General features: G+C 36.7%; 1 protein-coding gene across 5 annotated transcripts in view; it reads left to right on the top strand.

Moving 5' to 3' along the window:
* epha8 (eph receptor A8) overlaps window positions 1–11,815 on the top strand; it is a 148,702-nt gene extending 136,887 nt beyond the window's left edge. For 4 of the 5 annotated variants that reach the window (XM_024269905.2, XM_024269903.2, XM_024269902.2 and 1 more), the window contains exons 17-20: window positions 5,356–5,505; window positions 5,591–5,781; window positions 6,667–6,825; window positions 8,354–11,815. In XM_024269905.2, coding sequence (XP_024125673.1) covers window positions 5,356–5,505; window positions 5,591–5,781; window positions 6,667–6,825; window positions 8,354–8,468 — 615 coding nt within the window. In that variant the 3' untranslated portion in view covers window positions 8,469–11,815. The remainder of the gene's footprint in view (window positions 1–5,355; window positions 5,506–5,590; window positions 5,782–6,666; window positions 6,826–8,353) is intronic. The other variant, XM_024269906.2, reaches the window with a different exon arrangement.
* Window positions 11,816–19,647: the final 7,832 nt, after the last annotated feature.

The following is a 19,647-nucleotide window of genomic DNA, read 5'->3' as shown; positions in this document are numbered from 1 at the left end:
ATGATCTAAGTCCTTGTGACCATGAGTTCATAGACTGAAGGCAATTCTCCTTCTTATGCCAAATTTTTCTTTGTCCTTAAGCTGCAAAGTACCCCCATACCATTACACTATCCCCACCGTGTTTGACTGTTATTATCTTGTTTTTCTGAGATAATTAATGTCCAATTCTACTTGTTTTGGATGAAACCTTTCTGTTCAAATTATTACAAGAATTATTTTCAGACAACAGTGACAGTGGACACAATGTTGCATTATTTGATGTAACTCAGAGGCTTTGTTGTGCAGTAAACTGGAGAGTTTGGAGCAAAGCGGTCCTTTTAAAATGCAATCAGACTCCTCAAAGATTGTATTTTCTTGACCATCAGACTGTAACTCTGCCTTTTTTCACTCTACTAAATGCTACTAAATTAAAGAGAACAAATTAAAAATAAAATAAAGAAATAAATAAAAACAGTGCTACGGTGAAAAGCCAATACTTTCATACATATAATCATCTTCCTCTCTTTTCTTTGGTTCATGCAAACAGCAGCTAAATGGCTCCAACTAAATAATTAAGCTCCTGCTGAGACTTTCCAGGTTTTCTGGATCCTTTGATTTTATAGTTTATGCAAAAGTTGCAGCAAATCCCAAACAGGGAGCCATACTTGGAAAGAAAATGAAGAAGCCGTGAGAGTGAAATGCTGAGTGTGTGGATGTGTACGTTTATGCATTTATAATCACTGCACTGTCGCTCCTGAAATTAATGTCTTGCAGGTGTCTTCTTCAGACAAACTTGGCCTCGTTACTTCCTGTCTGCTATAAAGGATCTCTGCAGAAACACTTATTTATAAGAAAGCAGAGTGTAGTTGTTCTTAAAGTTGTTATCTTCAAACTGCCTTTTTTTCCCAATCTTACTTTTGTTCTTTAAAGATCTAATGAGCTGGATGTCCTTTGGAATTAAACATGCACAGATTCATAATGAAGCAATATGGGGAGAAAAAAAAAGCTAAAAGGAAACTGCAGGGTGTGTCATAAAGTTCTGTGATTTTAATTAAGGAGGAAATTAATGTCACTTTAAAGGTTTAAATCTGTTCAATTGAACTGTCAATCTGTTTCAGGTAAAAAGTTCCTGTTGGAAAAGTTTCTGATTAAAATGCTTTGAGGTGCCAGACATAAAAATATATTTACATTTATGAAATTGAATTCAGAAACCTTACAGATTACTAGCATAAACTAACATAACAAAAACCAGCAATCTAGAATTGCTGAGGACTAGTGATGTGACGTTTTGTATTGAGGCGTGTGTCGAGTATTGGAGGAGGAGCTTTCGCAAAGCGCGTATCGAGGCTTAGTTCATCTGGGGGAGGAGCCAAAAATGATGACGTCTGAAGCTCCGCTGCATGGCCGTACAACGTGACTGATTCATGAAGTGGTTCAGAATGTGTCTTGAGTCTCGACAGCAGCATGAATCCTTCAGGCACTAAAGTTTGCTGCTCATCCCATAACTTAATGAATTTTATACAAATGTGACAGCATGTTAATGGTTTACGATGAATAATATGCTAAATATACGTTTGTTTCTAAGGTTTGAAAAATCAAACCAGAGACAAATACACTTTTCCAAAAGTACATTAAGATTTATTCCTAACTTTTATTAAAGTCACATAAAATACTTAGCTTAATTGAAGCCCTCTAGCATAGATTAGTCGAATGATAAAAGCTGAAACATATTGAGTTTTAACTTTAAAGGTCTGACGCTCTAAAGCCCCAGCTCTCAGATGGAAATCGGTGTTGGGCGCTTTTGTCTGTTCAGCCTGTAAAAGCACAGCAATCAGTTTACAGAGGTGATTATGGGCAGCATCACTCAGAGGCACTCTGAAGGGGAAAAAGATCATAGATTGTGATATTACAGACATTATAGTGTCATTACAGCGTACCTCAAATTAATGCCTGATAATGGCTGGAGATTAAAACGCTCCCATTACTGTCTGGAAATGGTAGGAAGGTGAGCAGAGCCGCTTATTGTGTTGGGGTAAAGGTGGCAGCAAAGTCACTGAACGAAGTGTTGAGACCATGAGAGAAGGTTTGTATTTTCAGGGTGTGTTTTTTTATTTTTTTTTTTTTTGCGTGTGTAGCAGGACATCAGGTGTCCTTCAAATGTGTAATGTAAGCCAGTGGGAAGGTGCTGTTTGCTCACGAAGTGATGTCTCCATTCCTCAACCTAATTAAGTGTCAGACTTACATCAAGAATAATGCAAGTAGTTCACATACTTGCTAACATTTGCAAGTCTATTCCGGTCCCGAACACGCATCTGTGTCCTTTTATTTAGTGTTATTCAGCTTTCTCCTTCAATGAAAGCTTTTAATTTACTGTTAAATTTAGAGCAGAGTTTTTCCAACACTTTACAGGTTCTTACAAGACGAGAAACAAAACAGTTTTTGTTTAAAAAATAAAATGCTTTTATTCATAATACGTTGAAATTTAGGGGGAAAAAACAGAAAATGAAACTGTCTTTGTTAAGAAATTGTTGTCTAGAAACTAAAAAATGCACTGGCAACTAATTAAAACAAATACAATTAAAACATGTCAAAAAAAGAGGAAAAAACTGATGATCTGACAAAGCCAAACTGCAGTACAAACCACTTAAACACACTGAGCCTGACTTACTGAACCAAAGGTAGTTCTGGATGATTATTAAACAAAGCCGGGTAAGATTGAACCAGAACCTGAACCAAAACAGAACTGAGACCCAAACTAGGATGCACAATCCTCACATATTTATGTAATTGAAGAGCAGCTCTCATAATAAAGAGGGTTTGGTGAAAAACTGAAACCATTTCAAGTGTGTGCTATGTTAAAAGAAATAAATAGTTAATGATTTTTTAAATTTATACTCACTTTGATGTGTAAAAAAGGTGGAAAAGAGGCTTACTTTATTCTGCCCTTCATGTTGATTTTTGATAAAGTCTCGTCCAGAAAATTGAGACGCTTCTCGAGGAGAACCAAAATTTGAGCTTCGAGACTTAAAAACACTGATGCTACATCCAAACTGGGCATGTGACCCGTGTTCAGAAATGCACTTTTAGTGTTTAGGAAATAGTAGCGTATCCGATACTCGTGTATGTACTCAGTTTCCTTTCCTTTCCTTTCCTTTCACAGCTCTATTCTAATATATGAAAGGCTTGGAGTCGTAGAATTCCAGCTGGACACAAGCCACAATTATTAATTTCTCCATCATTACATTTTCAAATGTTTGGCATTTTCATGAATTAAAGGGGCCACCAACCAAAATGTCACTTTCAAATAAGAGTTCCTGATTGGTCAAAGTTCAACCTGGTGTGGCCTAACTCAATGAGTGTTCAATGGCCAAACCCAAATTGTGCGCACAGCCTGAAAACAATGCGCATTTACACTCGTTTACAAATATATATATATATATATATATATATATATATATTTTTTTTTTACTGGAAATGGTTACTTGAACGTTTGTTTCTGAGAGCAGTGAGAACTTAGTCTCAGACTTTATGCTTGAGTCTCTCTGACTAACTCACTAAACAGTAACAGTTTCAGGTTTTTATCTTTTTATAGTAAGTTGGTTTAATCACAACAGTAACTTTCCGTCCTTCACTGGTGATTTCAGCACAAACCAGTAGGTGTTGTGTCCATAATTACCAACCTGACCACAGAACTTTAATCTTTATCTTGAGCTAGTGACCGACACTTTAAACTTTATGCACACTTGGATAAAAGGACTTTTAAAAATGTTTGCTTTTGTGTTTGCCACATTTTGAAGTAATTAAAAAAATGCATAAGTTAATTAACAAAAGAAACATTTACCTTTGTTGAAATTATATGACTGCATATATGACATAATTTTGGAGGAGTTCTCTCCATCCTGAACTATAGGGATTTATATAGGTTTAGAGGGGTTTACCATGTTTTTTTTTCATCTAATTGAATTTATTTTTTAAAGTCTCAATTCTGAATAGAAGAATGCTTGAAATTTCAGGTTTTTAAAGACTTCTTAAAACTCTTTGAATATTTTTTTGCTCTTGCAATAGGACCTAGACAATGAAGGTTTTTAGTAAAGTCAATTTAGAACCCTCACTGGCAAAATTATTCCAACCCAAGTTTTGTTTTTAGGAAATTATTTTTTATGATCACCCTGTGGTCCTGCACCAGAAATGACGTACCCATCATTTTATTACATTCTGATTTTTTTTATTTCAATTTCTGTGTGTTTTTGTTATAAATTGTAAAGCACTTCGAGGTACACAAAGTATGAGAAGTGCTTTTTATATAGAGATTTGATTTATTTGATTTTTTTATTTGATTCATATAATTTGATTGATTTCAATAATTTAGTTTGATTTAATTGATTGATTTGATTCATTTGTTTTGATTGATTGGTTGACTTGATTGATTTAATTTAATTTGATTTGATTCATTCAGTTTGTTTGATCTGATTCATTCAATTTGATTTATTTGATTTCTTTAATTTGATTGATTCATTTAATTCTTTTAATTTGATTGATTGATTTAAGTCAATTTGATTGATTGATCTGAGCCAACTTGATTAATTTGATTCATTTAATAGATTGAATCGATTCATTTAATTTGATTGAGTAAATGTATTGATTTAATTTGATTTATTACATTTGAGTGATTTTTATATTTACTAAAATTGTATTTATGTACTTTATTCATTTGATTTGATTGAATAAATTTGATTTATTTGATTCATTTAATTAAATTGACTAATTGATTGATTGATTGCTTGATTGATTGCACCCTGCAGCTTTCTCGACAGCTTCATCCATCTGGATGCAGTTGAAATTTTGAATGGGGCTCAGTGTGTTTATATGCAGCCTGAAACACCATTACAGCATGGAAAATTTTTAACACAAGGACAAAGCCACAGAAAACAATGCAATTTTGTAGGAATTATCCACCTTATAGTTATTAGCTGTTGTTACAAATGACACTAGTTATCTACGGTTTATGCATAACTGTGTGTATCTGCTGTCTTGGCAGTGCAAGAGTGTCTTTCTAATGTAACTTTAAGATGGGAACACGAGCTTAGAGATCACATTGGTTTACTGGCACAAAATGAAAGTTGGCTCATGCTGCACCGAAGGCTTCCAGGACTGTCTTAAAATACAATCAGCGTGCAGCAGCACTCTGTCTTTGATCAGGCTTTGTCTCCGTCATGATCATCTCCTTGTAAGACTGAAAAATTACAGTTTAATGCTTCTTCTCAATAGTTTTGGACAGCCTCCGCGGATCCAGCAGTGCTTGAATTTGGATCTCTTTTTTTAAATATTTAACAGAATCTTGTGCATTCTGCTTGAACTTTTCCGTGTTGCCGACAGGGCGGGAAAATCCCAATCCGCTGGACGGCCCCCGAGGCCATTGCATACAGAAAGTTCTCCTCGTCGAGCGACGTGTGGAGCTACGGCGTGGTCATGTGGGAGGTGATGTCTTACGGAGAGCGGCCATACTGGAACCTCACCAACAGAGACGTGGGCCTCCTTTGCTTTGCCGAACATTATTGACAGGATTGACAGGACGCTGTGAACTCACGCATGGTCTTCTCCCTGTTGGCAGGTGATCAAGTCTGTGGAAGAGGGCTACAGGCTGCCGGCTCCGATGGGCTGCCCTGCTGCTTTACACACACTCATGCTGGACTGCTGGCAGAAGGATCGCAACGAGAGGCCGCGCTTTTGCCAGATAGTCACTATTCTTGACAAGCTAATCCGCAACCCGGAGAACCTGAAGTCTGTGGACAAGCTCTGCAGGTGGGCAGGCAACCCAGCAGATCCATGTTTGCAGCGACCCGACGTGGGTCCATTGTGTCACTCGCCGAGGTGTCTTTTGATTTAATTTGGCCAGACAGCTCGCCAGCTTTTAATCAAATGTTGGTTTATGCGATTAGCGGATTAAGCTTCAAATCAAAGAAACTACGCCGCCTGCACGGGTCTGAGCAGATGATCTCCTGGACAATATAGGACAGACAGCAGGGCTGCTTAGTAACCGTCCTGTGGTGGCTGGTGGAGTAAATCCAATCTCATCCCGCCGATGTCAAACATTGGCGCGTTGGGATAAAGTCAAAAGTTTCCCGTCAAAGTTCTCTGGCAGATGAGGCGAGCGATCCAGTTCATTTTCCATTACACTCATCGCTGATAGATGCGGAGTGCATAAGTAAAAGCCTTGCCACGGTATTGACATTGATCCGCCGTGAGCGGGGGAACAGGTTTGAGAGGACACCCGGGCTAAAGCCGGACTTTTATAAATTGCTCAGCTCAGATCCAAGGTTCTGTGGAGTCAGTGGAGCATGCCGCCGTCTCAGTGTGCAGGCGGGCAGTCGGTCGGGGAAATGGTAGGTAGAGGAAAGGCAGAGCAGGGTGAGGAGAGCTAAAGATTTCTTCTTATATTAATCTACACACAGCATCTATCTTACAACCACTGCCTTCCCTGCCGCTCTATCATTTTAACTGCTATTGATTTTCTGTCTTGGTTACTGACACATCTCAAAGCTCCCTTTTTTCCTGCTGGTCGCTCCACCTCCTACTCACTTTGTGACTCCTCTAATTTTCGGACCCCGTCCAACTAATCTTTTTGTCATCCTCTTCATCTCCCTCTTTTTCCTCCTGCCGCCGTCTTTCTTTCTCCCTTTGCTGTAGTTTAAACAGTCCTCCGCTGACGGAGAGAGCTATCCCTGACTTCAGTAGCTGTAACTCAGTAGACGAGTGGCTGGACACCATAAAGATGGGTCGCTACAAGGAACACTTTGCAGCGGGGGGCTACTACACTCTGGGACATGTCATAAGCATGAAGCAAGGGTAAGTGGTGACTGGAATCGAGCCTGAGAACAGCTCAGAAAAGATGGAGAGGTGTTAGCAGGGAGTAACTGTCTCTTCAGTCAAGAAAAGAACATTAAATCACTGCACATATAAAAGGGCAGTCAGGTGGCTTAGAATAAAAAAGAACATCCATAGTTACACTAATTTTGATACATTTTTTTTTTTGTTTGCTTCTTCGTTTGGTTTTGTAAAAATATTGGGGCTTGGGGGTAAAGCTTCAGGTCAATTACTTTGGGAATATATGTTTATTGCAGTGGAGGCGTTCCACAAATTAGAGGTGAAATCTGTGAAGTAGAATTATAGAAGGTTGTAAAACCCCTCACTACACCGTTCTCGGACAAACATGTTCACACTTTTTTCACTTATTTAAACTCTCAAAGCTCAAACCTTCATAAGCTTTCATTAACTATGAAATTGTCCAAACTGGATTTGTCTTATGGAAACACAACAATTTAGAAAAAAGCTCACATTTATCGAAAAATACGTTTCTACTCTTGATGCATATCGAAATTAACATATTTCGCAAAACTGCGATGGAAACATTTTTTTCTAATTAAATAAATCATGTGACCAACGACTGGATACCACCCTTACGGCGCCACAAGAGGTTTCACAGCATCACAGCTCATCAAAAGTTGAGTATGTCATGTGGAATTGTTGGATCCACAGCTCCTCTGTAAAGCCACCAACTACAATCTCCCAAAACAATTTATTCGTAGCCGCTCCAACATAGCTCACCGCTCTATGACCACGTCAAAAGTTGGGGTTTTATGTGTTCCCAACTCGTTGTTTTTGACATGCTGGCTGTTCCAATTAAATCAAGGCTCCCAAACTCGAACTGGTACCAAGATGTGGACCGCACCGATATCCTAACCTTAACACAGTACCGGATGTGGTTCCGGACGAGGGCCAGGCCAGGTTTAGAGTACCTGTACCGGCCGCGTCCATATTCAGTCTGCGTCCGGTCCGTGTCCGGCACTGAGTCCGACAAAACGACCAGACCCCTGATTCAATTTTAACAGCATGTCAAAAAATGATGAATAGGGGACACCCAAAATGTCAAAAAGTGACGCTGAGGGGTCTTTAACCAAGGATCAATATGTGACGACTTGGAATGAGAATATGTTCTTCCATCATATTGATGTTATTCATGTTTTTTAATTTAAATACTCTGCAATTTAAGAAAAACCAGAGGCGATTTTTTTTTAATTTTTTTTATTTTGACATTCATTTTTTCACCATAAATGATTGCAAATAATCAAAGTTTTTAAAATGCACTCAATAAATGATTTTCTGATCTAACTTTTTATAGTTCTACTTTATAAGTGGAGATATATTAAGCATCCACCCACACTAGGTTAGATATTTCCCTGTTTTTTTTTCTGAAAGTTCTTAAAAGAAAAATAAAAAGAATCATTATTGTTTTTAACATGTTTTAAAAAAACTGTTGTATAAATCTTATCAAAAGCAAGAAAAGGTTACAAAATTATTTTTGTTTTCCCCACAGGGATATTCAGAGGCTCGGGGTGACGCTGATGGGCCATCAGAAGAAAATAATGACAAGCGTCCAGCTAATGAGGGCACAAGTCCTCAACAAGAGCGTCCCGTCAGTGCACGTATAACTCCAAAGTCGAGGTTTCTTTCTGCTAAGATCTGAACCTCCAGGTCTTTTTTTTTGCAGTTCAGAAGGACACAACGTGGAAAAAGTTCACCAGAAAAGCAAGAGAAGGAGATGTGTCAGAACTCTACAGATTTTTATTTGAGATAAAGAAGCGAAAGGCGGGAGGTTTTACCAAGGGAACACGGGATCAAGACTTCTTTGGGACAGACTTCTTTGTTTTCTTCCTAACATTTATATTTTATGTCTTGTTTATGAATGGAAAGACTGCCTTAATTACCACAAATAATTTACATTTCATCGTCTACAAAGAAAAGATTATTTATCATGATTTTATCAGAGTCCTATAATTTACTCAACCAGGAAGGAAAAGGGGTGCAGACCGTGAAATTATGCTGTTTCCTGTCATGATGACACTCACTAACTTTGTCGCGGCAACACTATGAAGGAAATGAGGTTTGCTTAAACTTCCGGGTTGTCCTTAGCATGAAGGAGAGGATCCACCTCAGGCTACCGATGCCAACCGCAGGCACAGTTTCTTGTCCACTCTTGAAGAATGAGACCAAAAGAGCCTTTAAGCTCTCTGCCCAGTTTCAAGCTGCACAGCGCACAACAGCTGTACTTTGAAAATGTGTGCGAGTCATTGAAAGTGCACTTTATTATACAGTCTACAGGTTGCAAAGGCTCAGTGCAGTTGTGTCAAAAGCTTTCAGACATGACCAGAGCCACACAACTGATATTTAAAAAAAAAAATCTGTTTCAGAAATGTTTGAATTTGCCAAAAAGTAAGATGACCAAGAGACATATCACCAATAAAAAAAAAAAACATGAATGAAAAACAATTACATATAATTACAGTGTTGCACATATTCATATTGTAATAGATCATTTTACTAATGCTTTTATTTATGTTTAGAACTCTTTGGTTTCTTTCTTTACTTAAGTAATAAATGTGATTGTAATTAAGAGAGCATCTCCTTTAATTATTTTTTTTGTTTAGTAATTTTCAAAATTAGATAAATAAATATTATTAGTATATATTATTAATATATAATTGGAAAATTTTTAAAACCTAGCCAACAAAAATAAAATCAAGCAAAATTATTCTGTTTGGGTGGTTCCTATAGAAACTGAGGTTAACTCTGTCTCACTTTAGAGATGCATATCTTGCATAATGTTTGTAAATATGATTTGGATTTTGAACACCTTCTTCAAAAAACTCAAGGACATTCAACAAAGCAAAATCCAATAAAAATGACCTAAAAAACATTAAAAGTGAATCTATTTCTGAGTATTTATATTTTCTCCTACATATTAATAATCTACAAGCATCTGAAAAAGCCCCCAAAAAATATTTTGAGAAAACATATGCAGTATATATATTAGTAAATATATTTCAATGAGGAGAGATCTTGAAAGAGTGATTGAAAGATGTAATAATGAAACAGGAATTGGCGTTGGGTCTTTGGACTGGAGACATATTGTGTTCTTAGGATGACTTTGGATCATATGCAGAAACCCCAGACGCTGATGGTGGTTCCCGCTCTAAAGTGAAGAGCCAGGAAGAGAATGGGGCAGAGGTAAGCCGGCAAAATGTCTGAAACGCAAATAAACAAAACTTCTATGAAATTTAAGGCAGGAAATTGGTCATGAAGAAAGTGAGCGCTTTAGCTATTGGTCAAGAATGAGGACTGATCGTCATATGGAGTGAAGAATCAGCATCCAGTCGTGAAAAAATAAGGACACCCTATGAAATCCTGTATGTTTTCCCATATATTTGAATACATAAACATTTAATACCAATTTGAAAATCACAGTGATCCAAGTGATATCACTTGATATTAAAAACATTTTAAGCCTATTTGAAACTTTCAATGAAATGTCATTTTTAAAGAATGTAATTTCTGCTTAAGTTTAAGTTTAGACTTGAAAAAAGTGTCTCAATGATGTGATTACAGCCAAAGGAGCAAAAACAGCTGATAAAGGGCAGGAAGTCCAAACTCTCACCTCCATTAAAATTCATTTTATCCAGATATTTTTTTCTATGAGTAGAATAATAGTGATGTTTTAGTTCGATTTTTATTAAATCCCTGTATTTTTTAGAAAATTTTCAAAATAAGATTAAACATTGAGAAATGAACATATTTTAATTACCTAATGAGGCTGTCCTGATGTCTTCACATGGAAATAAGCTAGATCTTCCTTATTGAAACTGCACCAAACCTTCACTCTTAATTTGATTTATTTTTTTAGGGAAAATATTGTTCAGCAGGCTGCTAAAAGCACACCAACCATTTCAATACCTAATTTTATTTACTTTTTTTTTTTTCCTGAAAATACAAATACAAAATACAGAATACAAAGCAAGTAAAAACAATATATCAGGGTATGGTAAAACGTGAGTCAAATGTAATTTTCCTATAAGTAAAAATGTTTTTCTTTGTGCCTCCAGTACTTTTAAACACTGAATTTGTATTTAAATCAATGTAATACATTTCTTTTTAAATTTTGTTGACAGTAATTCATAATATCTGATTAAAAAAAAAATTCTCACGGTCTTTGAGTTTGAAACATAATCACGCATAGCTCTTGTGTATATTTCTATTTTTTTATACATGTTATAGAAGTAGAGTTTAATAAACAAACTTTTACAGTTAATTTTGAGACAAGCTCATATTCATTCAGTCCATGAAATCTGTACATTTTAAACAAAGATTTCGAAGTGAATTTGGAATAAATAAAAGTGCCCATAAGCTCCATAGACTGTAGAATAAAGTGTAACTTCTAAGTGTGATTATAAAGTCTGCCTCTGCCTTGATAAAAACACAAAACAAAGTAGAATGTCTGGAAACGAATGATGTTATAAAAAATTACAAATCAGCCCAAATTTATGCCTTCCTCCCCTTTGTGCCATCAAGAGAATGTCTTTTCCTGTGCACCTCAGTAGGTTTTCCTCTAGTTGGTTGATGTCAGATTTTATTAGAGAAGAACTCTATGATGTTTCTTGTATTATAGTGACATTTCACTGCTAGTTTCAGATTTGTTTTTTTCTTCTGAATGCTTTTGAAGACACTGGACTTGAACTGAAAACCCATATTTTATAAAGTTAGGATATGTTTTTGCTAGATGAATTGATTTATAATGTATAAAAGAAGTTCAGTCACTTGAAGGAAGGAAAAAAAGAGATTTATTCACTATTTTTATTATTTATTCATGCTTTTGTTTTGTTTTTTAAATCTGAGAAGATTTCTTATCATTGATGGATCATTCTTGTTGCTAATGATAAATCATAAATGTGCAAACTGTCCATAAAAACACAATAAAGGAACGTTTGTGTGTGTGTGACTGCAACAAGGAATTTGTAGATTTCTATCAGAAACTGATTCTTAATATGTAATGATAACATGTATAGTTAGTAATTTTTGTTTTTTTGTAAGAACATTATTATGTTTAATATTTAAAATTGTAGTTGCAACTTTTTTATTATTGCATGAACCCAAAAAAAAAAAAAAATAGACCTGCTGGACATGACAACTTTAAAAATAATTAACTCAAATGGAACCTTCTCGTATTTGCTTTTTTGTGAAATTACTTAAAAAAAACAAACAGAAAAAAAATCACTCAAAATAGTGATACAAACAGTCACATGTTTGGGGTTTTTTTTGTTACTGACAGAGGAAATTAGAAACATCTCAGGAAACGGTTGATAAATTGTGATTAACGGCAAAATGATTTAGTCAAAATTGTATACATTGTTAGTCCTGTCAAATATAAAGTGCATTAATACAAATAATTTAATTTTTTTCTCTCAAAATCTAGACAAAAAGTTGGTAATAATTACATGAAAAAAATAAAGGTATCCTAAATAACTAAAAAAATAAATTAATAAATTAATCCTAAACACAAAATTTGGATTGTAAGGATGTCAAAAAGCCTGTAGATTTTGTAATGTGGCCTCTTACTCTAAGTGTGTGTCAATATTTTGAGTGTGAACTTACAAAAAGTATATAACTAAATTTAATAAAAAAGGGAAACTTGAAAGAAAAAAAATATACAAATGTTCTACATTTATGCTTTTATTTGGTTTTGTTAGCTCTTATCTCGTTGTTTTTACTGCCATCTAAATACTCTTTTTATTTTTTTGTAGAAATAGGTCATGTTTGTGGAATAAGATGTGGAATGTGCTTCTTTTTTTTCCAAACTAATATGTTATTGTACAAATCTAATGGAATCTGGTACAAACTCAACACTGGTCATTTTCCTGTCAAGACAGAAATCAATGTACCACATTGTGTTTAAACAGCCACTAATTATGCATTTTCAGAATGTTTTGGGGAAAATATTTTATGATGCTATAAACATGTTTTTTGATTCATATTTTTTTCCCTCAAGAAAAAAAAAACATCCATTATGTCTTAAAAATGCAATAGGGTTCATATTTTTCAGTAGGCAAACCTTTGACCAACTCCAATTTTATTTTTACGTTATTTAAATTGAAACAAGTTTTAAGCACATTGTTTTCATTTTTTGCTAGTGAGCATTTAAGTAAATAGTTGATCATTTTACAAATGAATTTGAGGTCTAAATTAGCTTTTATCGACATTATTCTAGTTTCTTTTTTGTGACTTTAATCAAGAGAAGGGATGTAAAGAAAGTTTTATTTCCTTTATTTGGTCTAGTAAATGCCTGAAGTACACACATTTGCTCTATATTCTTCTCAATTGCTGTGTGTACTCTAAAAGACAAGAATGGAGCTCCGACTGCGGCTTTAATGAAGTCCAAACACATGTAACACTCTTGAAGCGTTCAGACCTGAGGCGTCCTCTCAGCCTGCAGCTGCAACGTTGCGTCAGGCCTTAATAGCTTTCTTGTTAGCTTTTACAGCTTTTCTTCCTGTAAGAGATGGAAGCTGAATCAAATCTGACAGCCATGACAGACGTCCAACACTGGAGAACAATTTGCTGGAAGAACGCTGTGCCATTAAAGCCTCCCATGGTCCAGAGATCATTTGTAATGAAATGTTTTCTGCAGGACTCCAAAAAACGCAGCGATGATGCATTTCTGACAAAGTGAGCCATCATTTTTTTGTGTTCACAATAGACTCATCTCTATGTACATCCAGGTGTTTGACCCTTCAAGATCACAGCAGTAAATCTTCAACATTGAGGCCTAAAATACATTATCATTTTCTTTAGAGTTTTTATCATTTTTTGCTGCCCTAACCTCGATTTCAAGCTGAAAGCTTGATGAATCTTTCTGTGAGTAATTGTCCTTTTCTTCACCTTAGGAGGGCTGTTAGGATATAATCCTCTCCTTAGTGAAACACGACCTAACACAACATCATTAATCTCATTACTGAGGCTGCGTTGCTTTGTTGCCACGAAGTCCCACGCCCAATTATCAGCCGCCGCCCTGTCCCCATGACAACGGTGAGTCCTTCCCACTTCCAGCACAGACTTTTCTGTGCGGCGGTATCTGCGATCGGGCTCCCTGTGAGCCCCGGCTGCTTGTCTCGCCCCTGCATCCCAGATATTCTGAAAACACAAATCCGATGATGACGGCATTTCTTATCGCCGTGCAGCAGGTCCGCAGCATGTGGGAGCGGAGAGACAATGCTGACGGGTTCAAGCATTTGTTGTCAAGTTGGTTAAGGAAGTACAATACAGAGTCATTAACATGCTGAAAAATCGGCTCAAATATCTATACAGCGCCGTGACGAAGTCTTTGGGAACAACCTTGAAGAGATGTTTTTCCTTCAGTTCATGTCTGGTCTCATCAATTCATTGTCAGTAGTTTTTGAATTTGTTTTTCTAATTCTTGTGGTACAGAATGAAAAAGATTTTCAGTGAACAGAATAAACTTTTCTGAAATCTGAAATGAAAAAAAAAGGTCAAAAAGTCAACACGTGAAAAAAAAATAATAATCCAAAACTCTCATGAGAATCAAATCTTTAAATCCCGAAAATTTAGAAAAAATGTTGTAGCAGGTACAATAACTACAGAAGGATTAATTAGAAAACCTGACTGAATTAAAATGAGAAAAGAGTTAGGCCGGAACTTGATATTGAACATCAAAGTCATGAATTAAATTACCGGATTAAGAATTCTTTTTATTAAATTAATTGTTCAAATTTGAAGAAATTTGTTAAAATAAGTTTTAAATGTCAAAGAAAACTGCTGACTTAAACCACTGACTGTATATGAGAGCTGGACCAATTGAGCGTGACATCACCCATAGAAAATGACTTACTTGAGGCTCCAATCAAATGTAGTCAATTCAGTTACCATTTTTTGTGACACATCGACATGTTTGAACAAGAAGTCTCCACTAAGCAGTGATTGGCCCTAGTCGCTCTTAGTCAGCATTTCTGACACGCCTCCCAATCAGGAATGAGCTTGATGTACAACTTTTTTTATATAGGTCCTCTGCTATGAGAAAAATGCCTAAAGAATATGTTAAAAACACAGAAAAGGAAGATTTTCATTGGAGTGGGTCTTTAAAGGAAATGTATTTAGGGCAAGAGCTGTTATTCTGAAAAATACAATGACTGCTGTTTATTCCTCACTAGAAGGAAGTTTGTCTTCTTGAAATCAGCGGGTACTTCCTGTTTGGAACGCCAGGGGGGAGGGGTCACTTAGTCCGGTTCTCATATACACTCAATGCTCTAAATCTAATAAATTACCTGTACCATCCTTGGTAGCAACAAATGCAACCATGCATTTAAGAATAATAATAATAATAATGTCAATGAATGTTTGAACTCTGTGGGTTTTGACCAAAAGCAAAGCCAAAAATAACAGTATGGTGACATGAAAAAAGGTCAAATCTGAAAACTCAGAGAAATCCATGTAGATAAACAGGACTTAACAATAAACAAAAATGAGAACCAAAAACAACTGAGGATTATTGAACAGATGAAGCAAATTTCTTCATTAAATATTTTTTTTATTCATCTAGATTTTCCTTGTGTTGATTTTCCATAAATCAACAAAATATTACAAAAAAAAAAACAAAACACAAAAATATATTTGTATATACAACTTCTGTTGCTTTTCAGTCCTGCCTTAGATGTGAAACAAAATGCCCAAACTAAAAACACTGATCCTATTAAAATATACTTCTCGTAATGAAGGCCAAACAAGCTCGCGGAAATATGAAAATTAAGAGGGTCCTTTACGCGAGTTAACACAATCAAATCACAATCTCTCATGGCAGCGATCAGTTTAACACACTTACACAAATTTTACACAATCCTTCTCGACTCAAACACAAAACAAAAAAGATCAACTTGGATGGAGAATGTTATTATAACATGAGGGATGAAGTCCTTTGTGGCTGCAAACTCTGTAATGTCATGCATTTATTCAGTAAACAGGTCATGAATTATTCATGCCGTTCACACAAACCAACAAAATAAATCTATCAGCCCCAGATAAAACACAGATATGTGCTTTCAGGAGTTCACGCAGCTGAATCATCTGAGTCATGGTCAATCACAGTGTCAATTTCATCACAGAGAAAGTAGAAACCAGCTGCATGTGCAGTGTTGGCACAAGTGTTTGTGAAACAGTGGGCCAGTACGTGATTAATAATCACAGTGTAAATGTTTGCCACATGGTAGCAGATTTTAAGCGGCACAAGACCAATTATGCATGTGTTTGCTTGTGCAGAACTGTATTTTTTTTTTTTCCAATCTGGGAGACGGCGTTCGTCTCTGAATAAATTCATTAAAATGTGTTTGTCTCACTTGAGTTACCAGACAACTTTTGGCAGATTAAGCCTTTCCATGACAGCATAGTTGTCATGAAGGATGTCAACTGAGCTGCACATGTGGAGAAACACAGGTAAGAATTAGGGAGTCCTTGGCTGCGCTTCCATTACACATAGGCGTAAAGCTTTATCAAAATTCAAGAAATATTGAAAAAACACATTTTCACACTCGCACTGTTGCCATTAAATCGTAATTATGCAAAAAACACAAACCAACACGCACAATAAGTCTTTCAAAAACACGGCAATGGATGTGAACAATACTTTGATTTGCAGCACATTCAAATTTCTACAACAGTGTTGCTCTCCTGACTCATTAAATATTCTTAACAAATAAATATTTACCTGAAAGGAGAAAGACAGAAAACGCATCGAGCTGTTTCCTCATTGAGAGCTTTTACTCGAATGAGAGTTGAAGCTGCGCGCCCCCTTCTGGCCGTTTTAGGCATAAATCATTGAAGAAGCAAAAAGTAAGAAAATTACAGATTTTCAGAAAAAAGGCATTCATAAAGATATTGTGTGATTTTTCTGTGATATTAAAAGAAAATTGAACCTTATATGTATCACAACAGTGCTCATCATCATCTATCAAAGGAGACGTCGGCATCTTACTCAGGTCATGGAGCGCCGAGCTACGCGGGACCGTCTTTGGATGAAGAGATTTTTGGAAATTGTGGTTATTCGTCAATTTTTTATCAGCTGTGTGATGCTATGGTGCAGTCACTGTTGGTCACGTAACTCATTTAATTAACTATCTCAGGGGCAAATTAAGTTTTAGTAACAGAAAAAAATGTGATATGTGGGAAAAATATCATATGTATTAGTAATAGTAGTAGTAATATACAATTCTGACTTTTTGAGAAAGACCTTCACATGCAATGAGTTCTGAGTTACCCTGCATAATAATTGACCACTAAAGACTTGAATATGACGCAAACACTGCACATATAGCGTGCAACACAGCAGAGCGGACACCGTTACCGCCTATAGAACTCCCTTCTTTAACAATTTCTTCCCTGCCACAGTGATGGCAAAAACATTAACTGAAAAAGTAACAAAAACTACCTCACTGGGAAAAAATGTGCAATTTATCTTTGTGTAATTGGTCAATGTGCAATATTCAGTCTCTTCTAATTTCTCTTGCACTACTTCCAGCCCTCAAGTGAACCTCCATGTGTCTTCCATCCATCCATCTTCTTGACCGCTTTGTCCCTTTCGGGGTCGCGGGGGTGCCGGAGCCTAACCCGGCTACTGATGGGCGAAGGCGGGGTACACCCTGGACAGGTCGCCAGTCTGTCGCAGGGCCTCAATCACACACCCATTCATTCTCACATGCACACCTAGGGGCAATTTAGAGTCACCAATCAACCTATATAGCATGTTTTTGGACGGTGGGAGGATGCCGAAGTCCCCGGTGAAAACCCACGCATGCACGGGGAGAACATGCAAACTCCACACAGAAAGGTCCCAGCCGGGAGTCGAACCGGGGCCTTCTCGCTGTGAGGCAAGAGCGCTAACCACTGCTCCACCGTGCAGCCCCTCCATGTGTCTTTTTTGTATTTTTTTTTTCTCTGATGTACACACTTCTTGATCTCCATACTGTTATTTAAACTTGTACAGAAATTCCTATTCTTCATTTGTGCTATCTTATGGGGTCCAGATGACACAAACCTTACATTAACGTGTGATCCCACCCATGATAAATGTGGATGAAGGTGGACGAGATTTCATGTCTGATGGACACCAGTGAAAATCAAAAATCATTGAAAATAAAAAGTGTAGCTCACCGTCTTCTGGGGTCCAGATGATCCCAATCCCAACGTCAACCTACCAAGGATAGCATGAGGGTGAGAGCTTTGCACCAGCAATGTTCCCTCTGATTTTAAAACTCACTGAGCGTTGCTTTGACCACAGTAAGCAACACTGAGGGTTCACTATGTAGTTTCAACTGTCTGAAACCTCAGATCTTAATGAGTAGCTTAATAAAAGAATCAAACTTCACCACTAATTTTCATCATCTTCAAAATAAGTGATTTGCAACAATAACAATGAAAAGTAAAAACGTAACTAAGTCCTGAGTCCTGCTATCCAGTCATACAGTTTTGAACCAGATACCAGCTTACACGGGTCTATTCGTCTGCAAGTGGATGCATCCCCATGGAGCAGACCAGGGAGCCTGTGGTGGCCTGCTTATTGTAGCACCTACCTCGCATCTAGAATCATTTTCCAATTAAATTTTTTATTTGTCTGCTCCCGAGTCACACTGATTTGAATAAAGAAACACATAGAAACATTTTTTAATCTTATTTTTTTTTTATACATGTCCTCCATCATGAAAAAAATGCCACAAGAACACGATAAAAACACCAAAAACACGATTATTAAAACATGGTCCCCTTCAATGAAAAATGAAGGGTGGATTTCTGTAAAGTCTGGCGTTTATCATCTTTCTAATTATTTTTCTTCAAAGAGCCTTAAATTGAGCTTTGATGCACCCCAGTCAATGTGTGATCAATAAAACATAAAAAAGCTGAATCTTTAACAAAGACTATAAACTCGTGATACTCCCACAGGCGTCAGCCCAGTTTGTAATTGACTGGAAAACGAAGCTTGTCAATCCGGGAGGGGCGGGGGTTGTATGTCTACAGATCAAACAAGAAGAACGTGTGAAGATTGGTGTGCACAGAAGATCAAACCATTTAAACCAAGTGATAAATGTAGTCGGCACAGAATTAAAGAATGACCAATTTAAAGTTTCACACCAGAAGAAATGCTGCACTGATGTCAATTTTTAAAAAAAACCTCAGAATTCATAGTCTTTAAAGCTCATCCGTTCTCTTACAGTGTGTAAGATAAAGTGTTTAAAAGAATTCTTCGCTTGACCCGATCCATCAAACGAGGAGGCCGTTTCTGTTTCCCCTCTGATACATATTTTCCACATCTTTCAAAGAAGCAACCAGCCGAGAGAGTTCCTGTCTGATAAGCCAACACTCGCCTTTGCACTCGTGTTGATCCACTCTTCCATCCACACGCACATTTGGTCAGGTTGCAGAGTGAGGGTTCAAATCCGTGTCGCCCTCATGTCTCTTCAGTCACAGCCTTCATCTGCTCTCTGGGGGATCCTGAGGCGTCCTCCGTTAGGATGGAGTGTCACTTTTATCTGTCCTGGTTTTCCAGGATCTTTATCCAGTAAACCTAAAAAAGGAGATTATCATGATAGATTTGGACACAGAGACTCAGTCTATGATGGCACACATTATTATGATGTTTGGTTTATCAGCATGAACCACAAGCAAATTAAATTATGTGAAAGTTTACTTGCTAACTTCTTAAAACACTTGTGACTGGTAGGATGAGAAGAAAGTACCTTTTTGAAACTTCAAAGAACATAATTTAAATATTAACCAAAACAA

This window comes from Oryzias melastigma, linkage group LG5 (assembly GCF_002922805.2).
Source record: "Oryzias melastigma strain HK-1 linkage group LG5, ASM292280v2, whole genome shotgun sequence".
Lineage (NCBI taxonomy): Eukaryota > Metazoa > Chordata > Actinopteri > Beloniformes > Adrianichthyidae > Oryzias > Oryzias melastigma.
The sequence above is the reverse complement of the archived record's forward strand: the minus strand, read 5'-3'. Positions and strand labels throughout refer to the sequence as shown.